The sequence below is a fragment of the Megascapheus bottae genome, chromosome 26 (genome assembly GCF_031878675.1).
Source record: "Megascapheus bottae isolate mThoBot1 chromosome 26, mThoBot2.hap1, whole genome shotgun sequence".
In the NCBI taxonomy this organism is placed as follows: Eukaryota; Metazoa; Chordata; class Mammalia; order Rodentia; family Geomyidae; genus Megascapheus; species Megascapheus bottae.
In genome coordinates this window covers 16811956-16830091 of record NC_143534.1, presented here as the reverse complement: position 1 = coordinate 16830091, position 18136 = coordinate 16811956, and the positions used below count along the sequence as shown (strand labels likewise).

The following is an 18136-nucleotide window of genomic DNA, read 5'->3' as shown; positions in this document are numbered from 1 at the left end:
TAACCAGACTTGCACGCCTGTGTCTACTGTACCTTGGATCCTTTCTATATGTATGTTCTGACCCGTGCGTTGTAGACGTGTTTCATACAGAAGAGCCAAGAACACAGCATCTGGGGCCAAGCAGGCTTTGAACCAATCTCTGAGCCTTCTTCCGACCCCACTGTGAGACTATGGGTATATTACATAGACTTTGTTGCGGTCCATTTCCATTTCCTTTTCTCTCTCTAACCAGGGCATCTAATTTTCTTGGCATGGCTGTTCTGAAGATTACTCGAGCTATGCAGCCATGGAGCGCTTTGCAGTACCCATGAACAGTGAGTCTGTGGCTGCAATTGTTTGTAGAGTGTCAGCAAGCAACACCTTAGACTCAGACTTAGTGCTGTTGGTAGTGGCTGGCTAGTTTTTCTGGATTTGATGAAGGTGGCTTGTATACCTAAGCCCAGAATTTTCATTAAGTTTATGGAACTCTGGCTTCTCATTCCACAGAGCAGAGGATGACGAGCCAACACTTGTGTCCTTGGGCAGGAGAACTTTCCTGCAGTTTATCCATCACATGAATTCCCCCACCAGCCTTAACAATAACAGTGATATTACTACATGACCCCCAAAGTCCCCCAGAAATATCAGTTCATAAATTTCCACTGTTCCCTTGGTTTTGTGGGCTATTCCTCAACTATGGCCAATAATCTCCAGGGAGGAGATTCTTGTCAGTGGTCCAGCATTGGCACACTGAGGCCTAACCATGGACTTGATTCCTGCTTGGGGTAGGAACCACACAGGTCCCAATGTCAGTATTCCATAGAGATTATTGCCTGGGTTCAAGTTCTAGGCTTACTTGGTGGCTGTGTGATCATGGTTATGTTATCCATCTCTTTGCCTGGGGAGGAGGGCAATGCTGCTCACTCTGGGTGGTAGATTTAGAACACCTGTAATTCCAGCCTGAGACAGGAGGATCATCAATTCAGGGATAGACTGAGCTATAAAGGGATACCGACTCACAGGATCAAGGTTTGAATTTTATAGTTCAGCAGTAGAGTGCTTGCCTGGGAGAGGTTGACTTACTCGATCTGAGACACAACCTTAGCCCTAGGAACTTTTTAACCCCTTGGATGATTCTGACTTGTCACCAAGGCCAGCATGGTAGAATTGAGAAAGGGCTGTGAGAGGACAGATGAGGTCACAGCCCTCAGCAACAAGAAGTTTGAATAATGTTGTGGTCTCACTAGCAATGGCTATTAATAATGACTATCAAGATGTGATTGCTAGAATGTCCTAGAGTCTTAAAATTGTAAACAGGAAACGTATGTCCCCGAGAGGTAGAACGACTTATTCAGGGTCACTTGATGTCTAGAAGACACAATCAGGATTGGAATAAGGTTATTCGAATTTTTGCCACTGATCTATGACAAGAAAACACATTTGTTTCCTTCCCAGTTATGAACACACAGTAGGTACACGCAGTATTTGATGTACTGATATAATATTTAAATACAACTTCCAATATTAGAAGAGAAGGGGAGGGGCCAGCTCTTCCCTGAGGGTACCTCACAGACCACAGAGCTAACTTTCCATTTGGCTCTGGCTGGCTACGGGCAGTGACAAATGAATTCTATTTATTTATTTATTTTTCCCAGTCCTGGGCTTGAGCTCAGGGCCTGAGCACTGTCCTTGGACTTTCTCAAGGCTAGAGCTCTACCACTTGAGCCTCAGCACCACATCTGGCTTTTTTCTATGTATGTGGTACCAAGGAATTGAACCCGGGTCTTCATGCATGCTAGGCAAGCACTCTATCACTAGGCCAAACTCCCGGCACCGACAAATGAATTCTTGAAGGAAAAAACATTAACCTAGGTCCTCACGACTTTCCTCTGTTTCCCCATCCTTCCTGGCTGGTGCTACAGGTACTGTCGACAGGCCACAGCTGAAGGCATACACTGCTGAAGACAGGGTGTGTTCATGTGGGCACACATTTCTCTCTCAAAGCCTTGAGTGATTCGTACTCACAGGCTACATCACTGGTGACACTTATGCCATGGCTGTCAAGAAAATTAACTCCATGCAAGTATACTTAAACACAATAAAATACATTCATTTTAAAGACCCACTTCTGCTTTGACAAATGCATGCAGCACTGGCGTAACTACCACTCAGTCCCCCAAAAGTCCCTTCAGGATTCTTGGCACCAGGGACATCTGCTGTCTGTCATTGTGGACTAGTTCTGTACCCCAGTGTCATTTGAATGGAATCCTCAGTGCATCCTCTTCTGCTGTCAGGCTTCATTCTTTTTTCTTTTTTTAAGTGCTGGGATCTGGGATGGAACCCAGGGCCTTGACTTTGTTACTGTCACTCAGTGACAACTCAGTGCATTTTTTAACCCATGTGATAGGTTTGAGTCATTTACTCTTTTATTATTATTTAGGGGGGGGTTCTATTGATAAACCCACTAATGAAAAATATTAATATACTGATGGGTTCTGGTGATCGTGTTAAACTCATGTATCTCTAGTAGTGTTTTTTAAATTCCTTTTGAGTTTGTTTACATGGTCACGTCCTTTGTGAGTGAAGACACTGTAACAGTGGCCTTCCCATCTGCATATGTCTGTTCCCCTCCTAGTCTTGAGACATTAGTGAGGACACAAAGAACACTGTGAATAGTGGAGCTCTCCTTTGCCTCCTTGCTCCTGATGCTCTGGGTTATGTGTGGCCCTTTGCCACGATTTGCATTCTGTACATTAAGGAACTTTCCTTCCCCTTCTACACTGCTAGGTGGTACATGCATGCATGCATACATTCTCGTGTGTGTGTGTGTGTGTGTGTGTGTGTGTGTGTGTGTGTGTCTTAGGGCTTTAACTCAGAGACTGGACACTGTTCTTTTATTTTTTTGGTCAGTCATGGGGCTTGAACTCTGGCCTGGTCACTGTCCCTGTACTTTTCAGCTCAAGGCTACACCCTACCTCTGGGCCTGGGTGTTGCCCCTGAGCTCTTCAACTCAAGGCTACTGCCCTACCCATTCAGCCACAGCCTCACTTCCAGTTTTCTGGAGGTTAACTGGAGATAAGAGTTTCACAGCTTTGTGGTGCCCAGGCTGACTTTGAACCGAGAGAGGATAAAATTTTTTGTAAACTCTAGGCTGGTACTCTAGCACTTGAGCCACAGCTCTACTTTGGGTATTTTGGTGATTACTTGGAGATTAAGAATCTCAGGTACTTTCCTGCCCAGCTGGCTTCAAACCATGATCCTCAGATCTCAGGCTACTGTGTAGATAGGATTATGGGTGAGAAACATTGGCACCCAGTTAGAGACTTATTTTTAAAGCTTTGTTCACATAGTCCTCAGGACTTGCTTAGTCCTAAAAAAGGGCAGAACCCTTTTGACATTTACAAACTATCCAGGTACAGGACACATTTTTTCCTCTTGTTTGTTGAAACAAACAGCTCCTAGGCCAGTGTAAGGTCTGTACAGTATTTAGCTGACTAATCTCTGCCTGGCTTAGGGAGTCTGTTCATTCCACATGTGCTTGGCTTGATACTAAATAATGACCCAAAGATTACTTTCTCTGCAGAGCTTTTCTCTGCTTGGCACTCCATTCCACAAACTGGAGCTGCTTCAGCTCTCTGACCTTTGATCTTATCCCTCCAGCCCAGCAAGATGAGCACAGGGCTGCTTACTCTATGCCTCTCTCCTCCCTCCCTCCCGGCAGCTCATCTGAGAAATGCCCCCCGGGGGGAAGCTGGGCTTTGTTTAGAAGTCCTGGGTTACCTGTGGTACCAGGTCTGAAAGCAGTTTATTTTTCAGTTCTCTAGTTATCTACTAAGGAGACATGGAGAATTGCAAGTACTCCCTCATAGCTGGGAATGTAATTTGTTGAACATGCCTTTGACATTTTTATAAGCCTACTACTTAAGATAGAAAGAAGGTTCTTGGCCATTAAAATTTTAACGGGACTCAATGAGTTAGCCACATCAATTTCATGAACAAAGTAGAAGACTGCTGAAATCGAATTTTACCAATCTCAAAGTAGACCTGTACTTCATCTGCTCATTGTCTGTTTTTCAGGTAAGTCAGCCAGGAAGAGAGCGGACACAATACTGGCAATGACCCTGAACACTAATCAGGATAATGGCCAGACTCCTGGCCATTTTGATGGTTTCTCTCTGGCTTTGAGAACAAACCAAAAGGTACCTGGTCACAGAGGCATGCTGTGGGGCTGCTGTCTCTCCATAACAGACAGATTCCTGTAGTATAAACATCTGGCTATGGCTTGGATTATTTTTTTCAGCAGTTCCATGCATTATTTTCTCTGGCATGGGGTGGGGGGAGAAGTCAAGTCTGTTCCACATGGGACAACTTCTGTGTCCTTTCTGGAGTTAGTCACTCACTCATGGGATTATAACGCTGAGACATTTCTCATGTGGGAGCATTTTATCAAAAGGTACAATATGGTAATTGTTGAGTCCTAGCTTTTCAAAGACAAGGGTTCTGTGTACTGCTGATTCTTTTTATATGTGGCTCCTCCCTCTTCTAGGAAGAAACAGCAACATCTTGGGCATTTAAAAAAATATAACACTAAAGCCCAAATAATTGGATGTTTAAGTAGTCAGAAGTTGAATAAGGTGCATAGACAAGAACTAAGGAGTTTAGAGAGAAGTAGAACGTATCTCTTCTGACTATTTAAGTCCAATCTCCACATAACCTATTATCTTCTAGAAACATCCTTCTGTCCTCAGCCCACAGAGGACAGAAGCACAGCCACGTCTGAGGATCTGGAAGATTATCCTGGCAAAACTGTTAAGTGCTTGGGCATTTGGGGAGGAAAGCGTTCATTCATCCAAAATGTTTTATTTTTTTGCCAAGAGCTAGTGGTTCACACCTGTAATCCTAGCTACTCAGGAGGCTGAGATCTGAGGATCATTTTTTTTTTCAGAGTGGAGAGGCAGTCCTGGGGCTTGAACTCAAGGCCTGGGCACTGTGCTTGGGCTCTACAACTTGAGCTTACAGCACCACTTCTGACTTTTTCTGTGTATGTGGTATCAAGGAATTGAACCCGGGTCTTCATACATGCTAGGCAAGCATTCTATCACTAGGCCACATCCCTGAAGGTCATGTTTTGAAGTCAGCCCAGGCACGAAAGTCTGAGAGACTCTTATATATAATTGACCACCAAAAACCTAGAAATGGAGCGGTGGCTTAAGAGGTAGAGTGCTAGTCTTGAGTATAACAGCTGAGGGCAAGTACCTAGGCCCTGAGTTCAAGAACCAGGACCGACTCTGTCTCTCTGTCTCTCTCTCTCTGTCTCTGTCTCTCTCTGTCTCTCTGTCTCTGTCTCTGTCTCTCTCTCTCTCTCTCTCTCTCGCACACACACACACACACACAAACACACACACACGTTTTAATCTTTTTGAGTGTAGCAATAAGGGTAATGGACACTGATGACAACCCCTTAAAGAGACCCTATAAGCTAGGAGCTTTTCCATTGTGGCCAGCCAATTACAGAGGGCATGTGGGCAAGGACTCACAGCCCATGTGGGAGCTCCACACAGCAGTGCCGTTATGTGTAACCAGCAGAGGGCATACTGGGTAGCCTGTGCATGGAAGCTTTAAGTCCTTGTGTCTTCTAGACTTGCAGGGTGGTAGGGACTTCATCCGTCCCCACTTTTCCCTTTGTGACAATGATACGATCTTAATATTTTCATGAGACACCTCATTGGTTGAACATTCATAATGAACTAGGAACAATTCCTTCCTCCTTCCCTCTTCCCCTTCTTTTGGCAGTACCAGAACTGCTGCCTTAGCTCAAGGCCTATATTTGCTAGGCAGACATTGTACCACACGAGCCGTAACTCTCAGCCCTTTTGGGTCTTGAGCTGATTTTGCGTGGAATGGCCTCACACCATGATCCAAAGACCTCCACCTTCTGAGGTGGGATTTCAGACATGTGCTATCACATTCATCCTAGTTCTTATCCTGGGACATTCTAGAACCAGCAGCATAGCTTCTCATCCACACAAATAAAGTTGGAATGTGTGTGTGCGTGTGTGTGTGTGACAGAGAGAGAGGGGGGGGGGAATGGTTGGTGGTTTTGCAGATTCATTCCCTTTTCTCCTTGCTATCCCTTTTTTTCCCTGTATCCATACCCTCTGCTCTGCGTCCCATTTCCTTTCCTGCGCAGAGCCTGTTGGTTCCACAAATGGAGTTCTCAAACATGAGATGCCCGCCATTGAGAGTTCCCGGTGATTTAATTATCTAATTACTGGAGCTAGCTGCCAAGCACAAAAGATTTCATTCACTTTCATGATTTTATAACACAGCTCAAAGAACATTTGAATTTCTAATTCAATTTCTGTTCTTTGGAGACTGTTGTAGAAGTTCACATACCTCTGACGATAGCTCCATTATTGGACTGATAATCACTTTGGAGTTGCACTTGATTTTTGGATGTATAATAATAGTCCACCGAAGGAGAATTGGTGCTGCCAGAGCTTAATTATTATTAGTTGTTTTTGCCTTACAGAGATTCCCCTGACTGAAAAGCCAGCAGCCGGAGGGGAGGAGAGCCAGGGATAAAGAGAATACAAAGACAAGGGAAAAGTAATAGAAATAATGGCATTGGGGGTGGGGGAACATGCAGTGTTTATTTTCTCCCATTTGCATACTCTTCAGTTCCCTGAGCACCAGCCAAAAATTGAGCAACCTGGGCTATAAAGGAACTTGTGTGGCTCCCATAGCACGGATAGATCCTGGGTGAAGAACTTGATGCACGACTGTCCTGCACTGAGCCATAGCTCCTAGGGGGATCGAGATGGGGACATGCTATGAAGGCCTCTCCTAGCCAGACAGGTACCAATGCCAGCCAGCTACAGGGGGTGGCCAGTCGTCACACTGCAGCCATACGAACAAAGTCACCTCAGTCTCCTAGGAAATATCCACAGCAATACATGATATTATTGTGGTTATTTTTATTTTATTTATTTATTTATTTATTTTTTAATGGTGGACTTGAAATCAGGGCTTAGGCTCTATCCCTGAGCTCTTTTGCTCAAGGCTCTACCACTCTGAACCAGTGTCACTTCCAGTTTTCTGCTGGTTAATTAGAGATTAGAATCTCATTGGTTTACCTTCCCTGTGCTGGCTTTGAACGATGCTCCTCAAATCTCAGCCTCTTGAATAGTGAGGGTTACAGGCATAAGCCACTAGCATTGGCTTATTTTTATTTATTTATTTTTGTTGGTTGTGGGGCTTGAACTCTGGGCCTAAAGCACTGTCCCTGAGCTCGTCAGCTCAAGATTAGTGCTGTACCATTTCAGTCACAGCACCACATTGGTTTTTTAGCGTTTAATTGGAGATAATGTCTTACAGACTTTCATGCCCAGAGTGGCTTTGAACTGTGATCCTCAGATCTCAATCTCAGGAGTAGCTAGGGTTACAGGTGTGAGCCGCTGCACCCTGCTGTCTATTCATTTTTATATCCACCAGAATATGGATATTTTTATTTTTGGCAGCCCTAGGATTTGAACTCTGAGCCTCAGTACTTGCTAGGCAAGTACTCTATCTTTTAAGCCACACTCCAGTATCCTTTCTTCCCTCTCTTTCTCTCTTCTCTCTGCTTTATTTACTTGTCTTATACTATGACGTCCCTCATGATGACTCTTTAGTTTTGACATAGGGGTCTTGCTAACTTTTTGCCCGGGCTGGCCTTGAACCATGATCCTTCCAATCTCCATTCCCAAATAGCTGGGATTACAAGTGTGAGCCATCACACCAGTGGCAAGTGTGACATTTATGGGTATACAATTCTAGCTTTGTCTCCAAACTCAAGCCTGCCCACTTTTGAGAGCAGTTAAGGGACTGTTCCATAAATGATACATCATTCATTTCTCTTTGGAGGGTGCAGTAGAGAGCACACACCTTATAAAGAGCCAGCAGATGGCGATACAAGGAAGGAGTACCAGGAAGAGAGGCTTCACTCCAGAGACCTAGGCAAGGACCTGGCAGCTGACACAGGCTTTCTGGGCTGCAGGTAAGATCTTTGGCCTTTGGAGTAGTCAAGCCATGAGCTTTAATAATTTCTTAACAATAAACCTGTGTTTCTCGATTATCTTGAAATACTAGTGTTCTTCAATGTTTGTAGCTTCCACGTAGAAGAGAGGCCTAGGCCTCTATCAGGAATTGAGTTACTTTCTGCTGGAGCCAGTTTGTCCTGGTCCCTCCTTGTGACCTCACTTGTCACATTACTGTCTGGACATTTGTCCACATACAGCCCTAAACCAACTTAAATGCTCCATCTCACAGCAAAGGAACTATTATTTAAAGATTGCGATGCAAAGAGAAGCACGTGTAAGGGAGGGGAAGGAACTTCACACTGTGACTTAAATATGCACCACTGTCCTAGATGTCCAGGGCATGACTGCAGAGACAGAAAGATCGGAGAACTGAGCAGGGGCACCTTCTGGCCCATTCCAGGGCCTCAGGGAACAATTCCCTCACCTACATTTTTTTTTCTTTTTCTTTTTTTGTCTGTCATGGGGCTTGAACTCTGGGCCTGGGCGCTGGCCCTGAGCTCTTCAGCTCAAGGCTACCACCCTACCCCTTGAGCCTCACAGCATCACTTCCCATTTTCTAGTGGTTAATTGGAGATAAGAGTCTCACAGTCTTTAGGGCTGTCCTTGAACTGCAATCCTCAGATCTCAGCCTCCTGGGTAGCTAGGATTAAAGGCATGAGCCACCTCACCCGGATTCCTCACTTACATTTTAAAGCAGATTCTCTCTATGTAGTCCCAGCTGGGCTCAACCTCTCCATCCTCCCACCTGAGGCTCCTGAGTGCTGGAAGTATAGGTGGCTATACCACTCCTGGCTCCTTTTTTTGGTGTGGTCTTTTGGTAGACAGAGCGCAAGCCAAAAGCCACTTCTTTGGCTTAGTTGGGGTGTGGGGGGGAGGAGGGAGGGATATACAATGTTAGATTTGTCACTAGTCTGCCAAGGGGCACAAGAGCTTGCATCCCTTGGGCTAAAGAAACTGCACCATTGTGCCATTGTGGGTACTGAGAACTTGGTCCTCAGTAGCTTGAAGAGAGCTTTATGGAGATGTCTGCGTACATTCTAAGCCAGGACTATCCTCTGGGCCCAGATGTTGCCAAAAGCAGCCCACAGTGGGCACGAGGCTGCCATAAGGTGCAGCCTGAGTATCTCCTGAAGAGACAGGCCCTTCCTTAGGTCCCAATGATTCAGGATGTGTGGATCAGGGTTTGTGGCACGATGGGTCACCTCCCCCCCCCCCCCCCCCCCCCCCGTTGCCCTGGTCATTCATCAGCAGTAGAGGAAGGCAGGAACACTTGGAATACACTATGCAAATGAAATGCAGATGTTTATCTCCACAAACCCCCCAGAATAAACACTTGTTATGAAATCACCTTCTATTGTCAACTCATGGTTCTAAGCATATCATAGTTCCTTACACATCATCACCATCACCGTCACACTCTAGGCTCTCGGAAGCATCCTAAATCCACCCCCTCCCCCTTCACTGGCTCCTTCCTCTGTGGAAGCAGAGATCCAATGGGGTTTTATTTCTTCTGAAAAGCAGGCACAGCTTAAGGCAGCTGTTACAGACTATCTGGCAGGGGAAGGGCCTGGAGAGCTGCTGCCGTTGTGGGTCGTGGCAGGAGAAAGCAGGCCAGGCAGGGCAGAGGACAGGCCCACGAGGGTTACCTGGAGCTGCCTCATCTGCTGCAGCTGGAGCCGCAGTTCCGCCACACCTCGTCTCATGTCCAGCAGGCTCGTGTGCATGGCTGAGGGGCTGGCAGGCAGGGGCTGGCTGGGAGGTCCCGTGGACTCCAGGCTGCCTAGATTCTTCCCTCCAGATGCCTGGACAGCTCCTGAGGAAAGAGCAGCAGAGGGCTTAAGGACACAGGGGTCAGCTGTGAGATCCCCACTACCCCCTAACAGTATGCAAGCCAGCAGTCACACAATGAGAGGACACCAGAGCTCAGCAGCTAGACGTGGCATGGTGGCGGGTCAAGGAAGCTCTTTTCCCTCTCCTCCCTCTCTCCTACTCCTCTTTCCACTCTACTGTTCATCTCCCTTTCCATTCCATCTTCTCTCTCCCTCCCTCTCTTTTTTCCTTCTTTCCTCACTCCTTCCCTCTCTCCCTTCCTCCTGTCTCCCACTTTCCTCCTCTTCTTCCTCCTTCTGCTTTCACTCTCCCTCTTTTCCCCTCCTTCCCTCCCTTCCTTTCTCCCTCCTTCTATCCCTCCTCTCTTATTTTCTCCCTCCATTCTTCTCCCCTTCTTTCCCTTTTTCTCTTCTCCCCTTTCCCTTGTCTCTCCCTCCCTCCTGGCTTGCCTTCTTCACATGAGATGTGGAATCCCCTTTCTAGAGAGATCACTCCTCTGCAGGTCTTTCACATCCTGGCTCCTTGCATCATCTCAGATCCACATAGCCATGGCCTTAACGCAGGTCGTGTGCATTGCCTCTTCTTGGTGTCCCCAAAGCTCCTTCTATGTTACCACTCACTTACCCACTCCTGGTTTGCCTTAGAACTCAGAAGGCAGTCTCAAAATCCACTCTCCCAAGTGATCTAGGGCAAGCAATTTCATCTCTTTCTTTGCCCTACCCTTACCTATGAAATGGGTGTGTAGGCCTGCATATGCAATAATCTGTGTCTGGCAGCCAGGCACACCCAGGGAGGCTAAGGGCCTTTAGCCAGGGGCACTCTCCCAGCAGAGTGCTGCAAGAACTGCCCTGCCCATCCAGAGTCTCAGCAGCTGCAGAGGGCAGGCAAGGTGACAGCTAGGGAGACCAGAGGTCTAGATTCAGGATGGAGGTGGATCTGTGGTTGACCTCCCACTAGGCCCTAGCTCAGTTTAGAGTCCCAAGACCTGGCATCTGGTCTTATTCTGTTCCTTTCTTCTCAAGAGGCGATGAGGGATAAGGAGATTCAAGTTCATCTCAGAACATTCTTCTGTTCTATATTTCACCTTTGCCAGAAATTTCATATTGGTCACTTAAATCTCAGTCAGAATCTTAGCAAGCACACTTCTGATACTTTGTGTACCTTGTTGTGATGAAAACATGGGCTTTGACACAACTTGGTTGTCTTTTTCTTTTCTTTCCCACCCTTCTTCCCTCTTTGTTGCATTCCTTTCTTCCTTTCTTTTTTTTTTTTGTGTGTGTGTGTGTGCGTGTGTGTATGTGTGTGTGGCAGTCCTGAGGATTGAACTCGGAGCCTAAGGACTGCCCCTGAACTTTCCTGCTCAAGTCTAGTGCTCTACCACTTGATTTACTATTAATTGGACATAAGAGCCTCATGGACTTTCTTCGAGCCCAAATCCTCAGATCTCAGGCTCTTAAGCTGTCCTTCTTATTAGCTCTGTGGGAGTGAACAAATAACTTCTTTCCATATAAAATATGAATAACAACATCTTCATTGTAGGGTCATGCGCATTCAGTGAACAAGGCACAGAATAGCACATATAGTACACCGTGTGTGTGTGTGTGTGTGTGTGTGTGTGTGTGTGTGTGTGTGTGTGTGTGTACTGGGGCTTGAAAAAACTCACTCTTGTTTGGGTTTTTTACTTATGGCTGGCATACTTGGGCCACACCTCTACTTCTGAGTTTTTGCTGGCTAAAGAGATGAGTCTCACAAATTTTCCTGCCTAGGCTGGCTTTGAACTGCAATCTAAAGATCTCAGACCTCTGAGTAGATAGAATCACAGGCATGGATATCAGTGCCCAGCACACACACACACACACACACACACGTGTGTGTGTGTGTGTGTGTGTGTGTGTGTGTGTGTGTGTGTGTATTGCCAGTCCTGGGCTTAAGCTCAGGGACTGAACACTGTCCTTGGATTTTCTCAAGGCTAGAACTCTACCACTTGAGCCTCAGCACCACTTCTGGCTTTTTTTTTTAATGTATGTGGTACCAAGGAATTGAACCCGGGTCTTTGTGCATGCTAGGCAAGCACTCTACCACTAGGCCAAACTCCCGGCCCTTATGTTTTAAACTGGAAATCCCATCCATTCTTTATCTAAAGTAAAGGGTATATTTCTCACATGACCAGAAAGTCTGGGTTTCCCTCTCTGCTACTTTTGGCAGTTGAATGTCTTGACTGTGTAGACAATTCTGTTTATTTATCTCCATCACAGAGTAATAATTCCTATCTTGGAGCTTGTGTCCTAGGATTCTGGAAGGATTCTCTGTCTGGGTGCTGTGCAAGGCTAGTGGGGTGACAATGTCTAACCTGGACATGCTGGGAGAAAAAGGAGCAAACCTGGCAGAGGCCTGGGGAACAAAATGCACTGCCAGAACAGAAAGCTCCCAGCGTCCTCAGGGTCACTGCCTGTCCCCTCAACTTCTGACTCCACTTTGACAAACAGATTCAAAGAAATGACACTTGCTTCTTCTACCTTGCTCAGGAAGAACTTCCAAATGAAGAAATAAAACCACTTCTCTATCTTTCAAGGGGCCGGAGTATCTTCCCATGGAAGACTGAAACACCATGGCAGACAGGGGCTGTGCTGACACGGATTGTGTGAGAGTACATGTATTCAGTGCCTTTATCAGGACTGTGAGAATAAAAATGATAGCTGGCCCTTTAGGAGCTCATGGGGCAATTCCTGGAAATATCCAGCCTCATGCTGTGCACGCAGCAGCTCTCATTATATGGCTCCTCTTCTTTTGAACAACCAAAGTGGAAATCAGCATGCAGCGATGAATAGGTACTAGATATGAATTACTTCAGGCTCAGTTTCTCAGGGATGGAAGCTTTTAGCTTTAGGAAGTTCCCTCCATCCCCCTACATTCATCATCAATAACAAAATAGGGAAGGAATATCCCCCAGAATGAACTGGCAATCATTCTAAAGGTAAGTTTAGCAATTGCCATGAAGTAACTCTCCAGTGATGACCAAGCTGTGTACTGATCTCTGAGCAAAAGCTGCAGAAGGGGTCCTCAGCGAGGGCTGGAGCAAAGTCCAGGCTGAACAAAACTAAGAGATGCAGCACCCCCAAATTAGGAGATCTATAGCATTTTCTGCTCTTCTCAACACACATAAAATTACCTGACCCATATCCAACTTCCCCAGATTCAAAGTTCAGGCAGCCAGGCCTGTGTGCTTAGTGCATCCACTGCCCCCACCCCAGGACCAGGCACACCCATGTCTTATGACTGCATGAATAAATGAACAGATAACTGAAAACAGAAGGAAGAGGGCAATGCTTTTGCCCCCAGAATTAATGACTAGAAGTGGCATCTGAACATCAGCAGGAGCTGGAGACAGGGCAGAGTTACACAAGGGATGCAGGAAAGGCCAGCCACGCTGCACCCACAGGCTTCCTCAAGCTCCTAACCCCTCTCCATACTCACCAGGACTCTCCGTGTGGCTTCTGTTGCCTGTGGTTTTCAGCGTTTTCTCACTGGATTAAAAAAAAAGAGAGTCAGCTATGTATAGTCCTCATGCCCAAATACCTTTTCCGCTCTGCCTCTCACACTCATCGCTCTAAGCATGGAACAGTGATGATGAGACTAAGTAAGCCACGAGGACACTGGGCTTCAGCACACAACAGCCAAGATGGAAAAGGCTCCCCAAATGTGAGCTGACACTGGGACGGAGGGAGCACAAGTGTGATGTGGCTGGTGGCAGTTGTGCACGTGCGTGATGGCAGGCGCCGTGCAGCTAGCTGATGGTCCATGAAGCCCCATGCACTGAGAAGCCCATTTATCTTTCTTAGGCCAAAGTGTTACCTTGGTCCAAGAATTACCAGAAGGAAAACAAACAAAAACAAGCATAACAACAACAACAACAAAAACCAACCACCTCCCTGATTTGGAGAGACAAGAATATTTTCAGCCTTGAAATGATTATGAGGAAATGAATTTGAATGACTGAACCACCTTAATGATTAAAGAGGAACAGGTTGAATCACTGTTGAAGTGCGATGGCTTGCTTTTTTCATATTTATTTATTTATTTTACCTAGATGCATCTTTGCTACTACTTGTAATGGGCCCTTTAAAAAGCGCTGACTGGACAAGGCCAGTTAAACTAGCAATCTGCTTCTCCATGGCTTGCATCCTTTCTCTGGAAAACAAGAGAATTGTTTGTTAAACCTCCGTTGACTTTTAGACTGGTTTATATCGGTGAATGATCTACTTAAGTGTGATAAAAAGGTACCACCCTAGCAGGCCACCAAAGTTTATCCCAACCCCGAGGAGCCCACAAATCCTTGGCTTGAGCTCAAGAGTCCAAAATCAGAGCTGCCTATCAGGCTGTTGGCCTCACAAGAAAGGCATTGCCAGGCCAGCAGAGGTCTCCTGGGGACATGAAAACCACACCTTCCTCAGAAACCATTCTGTGCACACACCGAGCATCTATGAGCTTTCCTGCATTGTGTTTGTTATTTTACTTTGCACAAATGGCTTGTTTCAGGAACCAGTGGTGTCCCAGGGCTGGTACTGTACTCCCCACATGCTGTTGAGCTGTTCTCAGCTCAGAGGCTTCAGGTTTTTGGCATGAGTGATGATGATGTGTGCTTCATACGTAGTTACATGTAGTGTTTCATGGCCCAGGGGCAACCCACAATAACTGTGTCATGTCAAGACTAGGAACAAAAACATGTGTTTGAGAATAGCAGACGCTCAGTCCAATGCCACGAAACTTTAATTTGGAGGAGTTTACAGGGTCAGACAAGAAAACAAAAATCCCTAACAACAGGACCATCCCAAGGCATTAATAAAAAATAGAAACAAAGCACCCTAGAGCTATCACCACAGACAGAAATGGTACCTCTCTCTCTTCAGGCTTTCTGGTGATACAACAGGCATTTGAAATGGGCTCACATTTCTGGCTTCCATACAATGGACGTTCACAGTCCAATTGCTGTTTTTCCCCTACATTCTAAAAATAGCATAAGGGACTAAGAAGAGCAGTATATCGCCTGTCATTCCCTGTGAACTCACTTAGACATACTTAGTAGTTAAAAACAGGAAAAAAAGAGAGGGGAGACTGATAGATGGTGTACAGGGATTTATAACTTCGCAGCAATGGAGAACATTCTCAAGTGATAGGGCCTTGAGTTTTACATCTGAAATATAACCTTCTACACCCTGTGAAATGCTAAGTTTAATTTCATGATTCAGTTACATATGCCAACTTCAGGATGCTCTGTTTTCTGTGGTTTAAAGTGGGCATGTCGCCAGCCTTGGCAGGGAAGTATGTGAGGCTATCTCCAATTAACCACCAGAAAGCTGGAAGTGGCACTGTGGTTCAAATGGTAGAGCACTAGCCTGAAGTAGAAGAGCTCAGGGACAGAGCCCAGGCCTAGAGTTCCAGCCCCACAACTGACAAAAAAAAGAAGTTAAAAAAAAAACACCCAAAACAAGAAACAAAGTGGGCATGTCATCACAGAATAGTCTCTTGGGTACACGTAATGGAATCTGGATAGTTAATGACTGGAAATCAAGCAAAGGGGAAAAAACATGCCATCCAACAATTGAGTGTTGATGGTCCGACCTCTCTGTGCTAACAGGGTAGAAGGAAAATATTTCCAACATGGAGTGTGGAAACTCATCTCTATGGAGAGACTACAAATGGTTCAGGCGTTTCAGGCAAGCTAAACCCCTGAGCAGAGAGCATCTTCAGTCACACATGTGCTTCTAGATTTCTCTTCCAATAACATGTCAAAAAAAAAATAGGTTAGTTAGAAATTCAAATTAGGAAAGCAAGGTACTAAAATCCCTTCAGAAATACAAGATGTATGGACCGCCCAACTTGCAACAATATCTCAGAAGCCATGGGTGCAGGGTGACCTCACTGTGTTCTATGGATGATAGGGATGCACACAGACTGGAAATGAATAACCTCTCTGGGGATAGGCCCAGGACTGAGTAAAAGTTGTCCAGCAACCTTCTGTACTTCCCAGGAGCTCACTCTGTCTGCCACAGTGCTTGAAATCAAACTCATGACGCTAAGACAAAAGGTGCATTCAAGGCTATAAGTCTTCCAGCTTACCCCATCCTAGCAAGTGCAAAGACTAATCTGGTTTCTCCTCGGAGTCTGCTAAGAGGCCCAGGGCAGAAGGGAATCCTGGGACTCCAGGGGAGGTCAGGGGGCAGTGTTCTCTCTAATGCCTCGGGTTCCTCAACAGTTTTCATTACCTTGTTCAACAAAGGAAAGCACTGGCACCGAGAGCCAAAGTGAAACAAAGAATAACTCTGGACCCATTATCTTCACCTGGCTATCCGTGTGACTAGAATTGCAGAAGGTCACCGTCTGGGCTTTGTCTTTTACAGCAGAGAGACAACAGGTTTTCCAACTTGCCTTTGACACCTTTCTTGGCTCATTAGGTAACTTGGCTTCTCCCCTAGGATTTCCTGAGATAATGATTTGAAGACTTTGGGAAAGACATTCCTTAATTGCATTCCATTCCCACATTCTTCAGGGCTGGTCTAGACACCCTTGTGGAACTGCCTGCGATGACTGTGCTGCAGCTTGAGTGATTTGGAGGAAAGGCGCTATGTCTAGTCCAATCCAGGCTCTTGATTTGCCTTTTAGCAGCTGTGCTTGGGACACGAACCCTCCCAGGGTGGTCTTTCCCAGGCTGTGTCATTCACTGGCAGGCCATCAGGAAGGATGTCTGGGTGCCAGTGGCTCTCACCTATAATCCTAACTATTTGGAAGGCTAACATCTGAGGTTCACAGCTGGAGCCCAGCCAGGCAGAAAAGTTTGTGAGACTCTTATCTCCAAGTATTCAGCAAAAAGTTTAAAGCGGGGGTATAGTTTAAGCTGTAGGTGAAAAAGCTAAGGAACACTGCTCAGGCCCCAAATTCAAGCCAGACAGATCACTCTTGGAGATCAAACATTTGGGCTTGTCTGTGGAAGGAGGCTATGCTCTTTTGTCCTCTCCCAGAATAGCTGGACTAGTGAGCACGGAGGCTACATGGCAGCCCCTACCAACCACACATCCCACTCACCATCAGCCAAAGCCATTTGCAGAAAGATATCTCCTTTGACACACGATAATATGAAAACTCTTCTCCTCCTGATTAATTACAAAAGTGTTTCTGGTTTCAGGATTCATTTGAGGGAGATTATCTGATTTATAAGTTCATAAATAAGATTGTCTTTCCATTTCATGGTTGGTAATCTGGAAACAATTTTATGGTTTAACTATATTATAGAACTGGAAACTTACGCAGCCTTCTCCCGGGATGAAATGTTATGAAGTATGTTTTAATGTTGAAGGGGAAAATATAAAAGAAATGCAGTGGAAGAAATTAAATACAACCCTGTCATTTTATTGCAGTGGTAATTTTGTGTGATTCTCATCAGAATATTAAAGATGCTTAGGGTGACTGTTGCCAATGTCAGTCGGTTGAAAGGCATCATAGGACTGCTGTAATTACTGTTGAGATGATTTCATAAGCCACCTTGTATCATTCCATAACCACATTTATGTGACTAGTTGGTATAGTGAACTAGTCTTCTTTGTGCCACAAGTCAGCTTGACTTAATGAATTTCCAGGCCCAAATGTACAAAAGAAAAAATCAATTTGATACTAGAGAAAGAATGGGTCCCACACTAAAGTAGCCACTGCTTTCCTGTGACCTTGTGTTTGTCTTTGAAGACAAAGCAATGTGTCCACCCTGCTGGAGACCACTGCGTCAAATATTTTAAATCAGTGACCCCATTTACATTACTTTTCCTTCCTTCCCTCCCCCTTCTCCCCTTTCCTCCCTCTCTCTTTTCCTTTCTTCCTTCTTCCCTCCCTCCCTCTCTCCCTGCCCTCCCCTCCTTCTATGATAACATGACAAGTGGATTACACATTACACACAGGGCCTCCAGCTTGCTAGTGAAGAGTTCTACTATCTTTCACCCTTTTGCCTCTTTCAGTTAGGTTTTCAGACAGGGTCTCATACTTTTGTACTGCCTTGGGCGATGAGCCTAACTGCCTCCCCAGCAGCTCTCCGCTCTCAGAAAGTGAGAAATGTTCACACACCAGTCAACAGAGATACCTGAGCGCATACCATTTGCGGGGTGCTATGCTGGATGCCATGCTGGCTGCCGTGGGCATGTCAGAGGAAAAGTGTCATTGTCCCCAAACTATGGTTTCCTCTCACAATATCAGCTTTCCCTCTG

The 18136-nt window shown here is 45.7% G+C and overlaps 1 protein-coding gene across 1 annotated transcript in view; it reads right to left on the bottom strand.

Moving 5' to 3' along the window:
- The window catches only part of Kiaa1217 (KIAA1217 ortholog), a 241203-nt gene that overhangs the window by 17170 nt on the left and 205897 nt on the right, over positions 1-18136 (bottom strand). The window contains exons 7-8 of the mRNA XM_090319023.1: positions 13365-13414; positions 9707-9873 (exon numbers count right to left, since the gene is read on the bottom strand). Coding sequence (XP_090175149.1) covers positions 9707-9873; positions 13365-13414 — 217 coding nt within the window. The remainder of the gene's footprint in view (positions 1-9706; positions 9874-13364; positions 13415-18136) is intronic.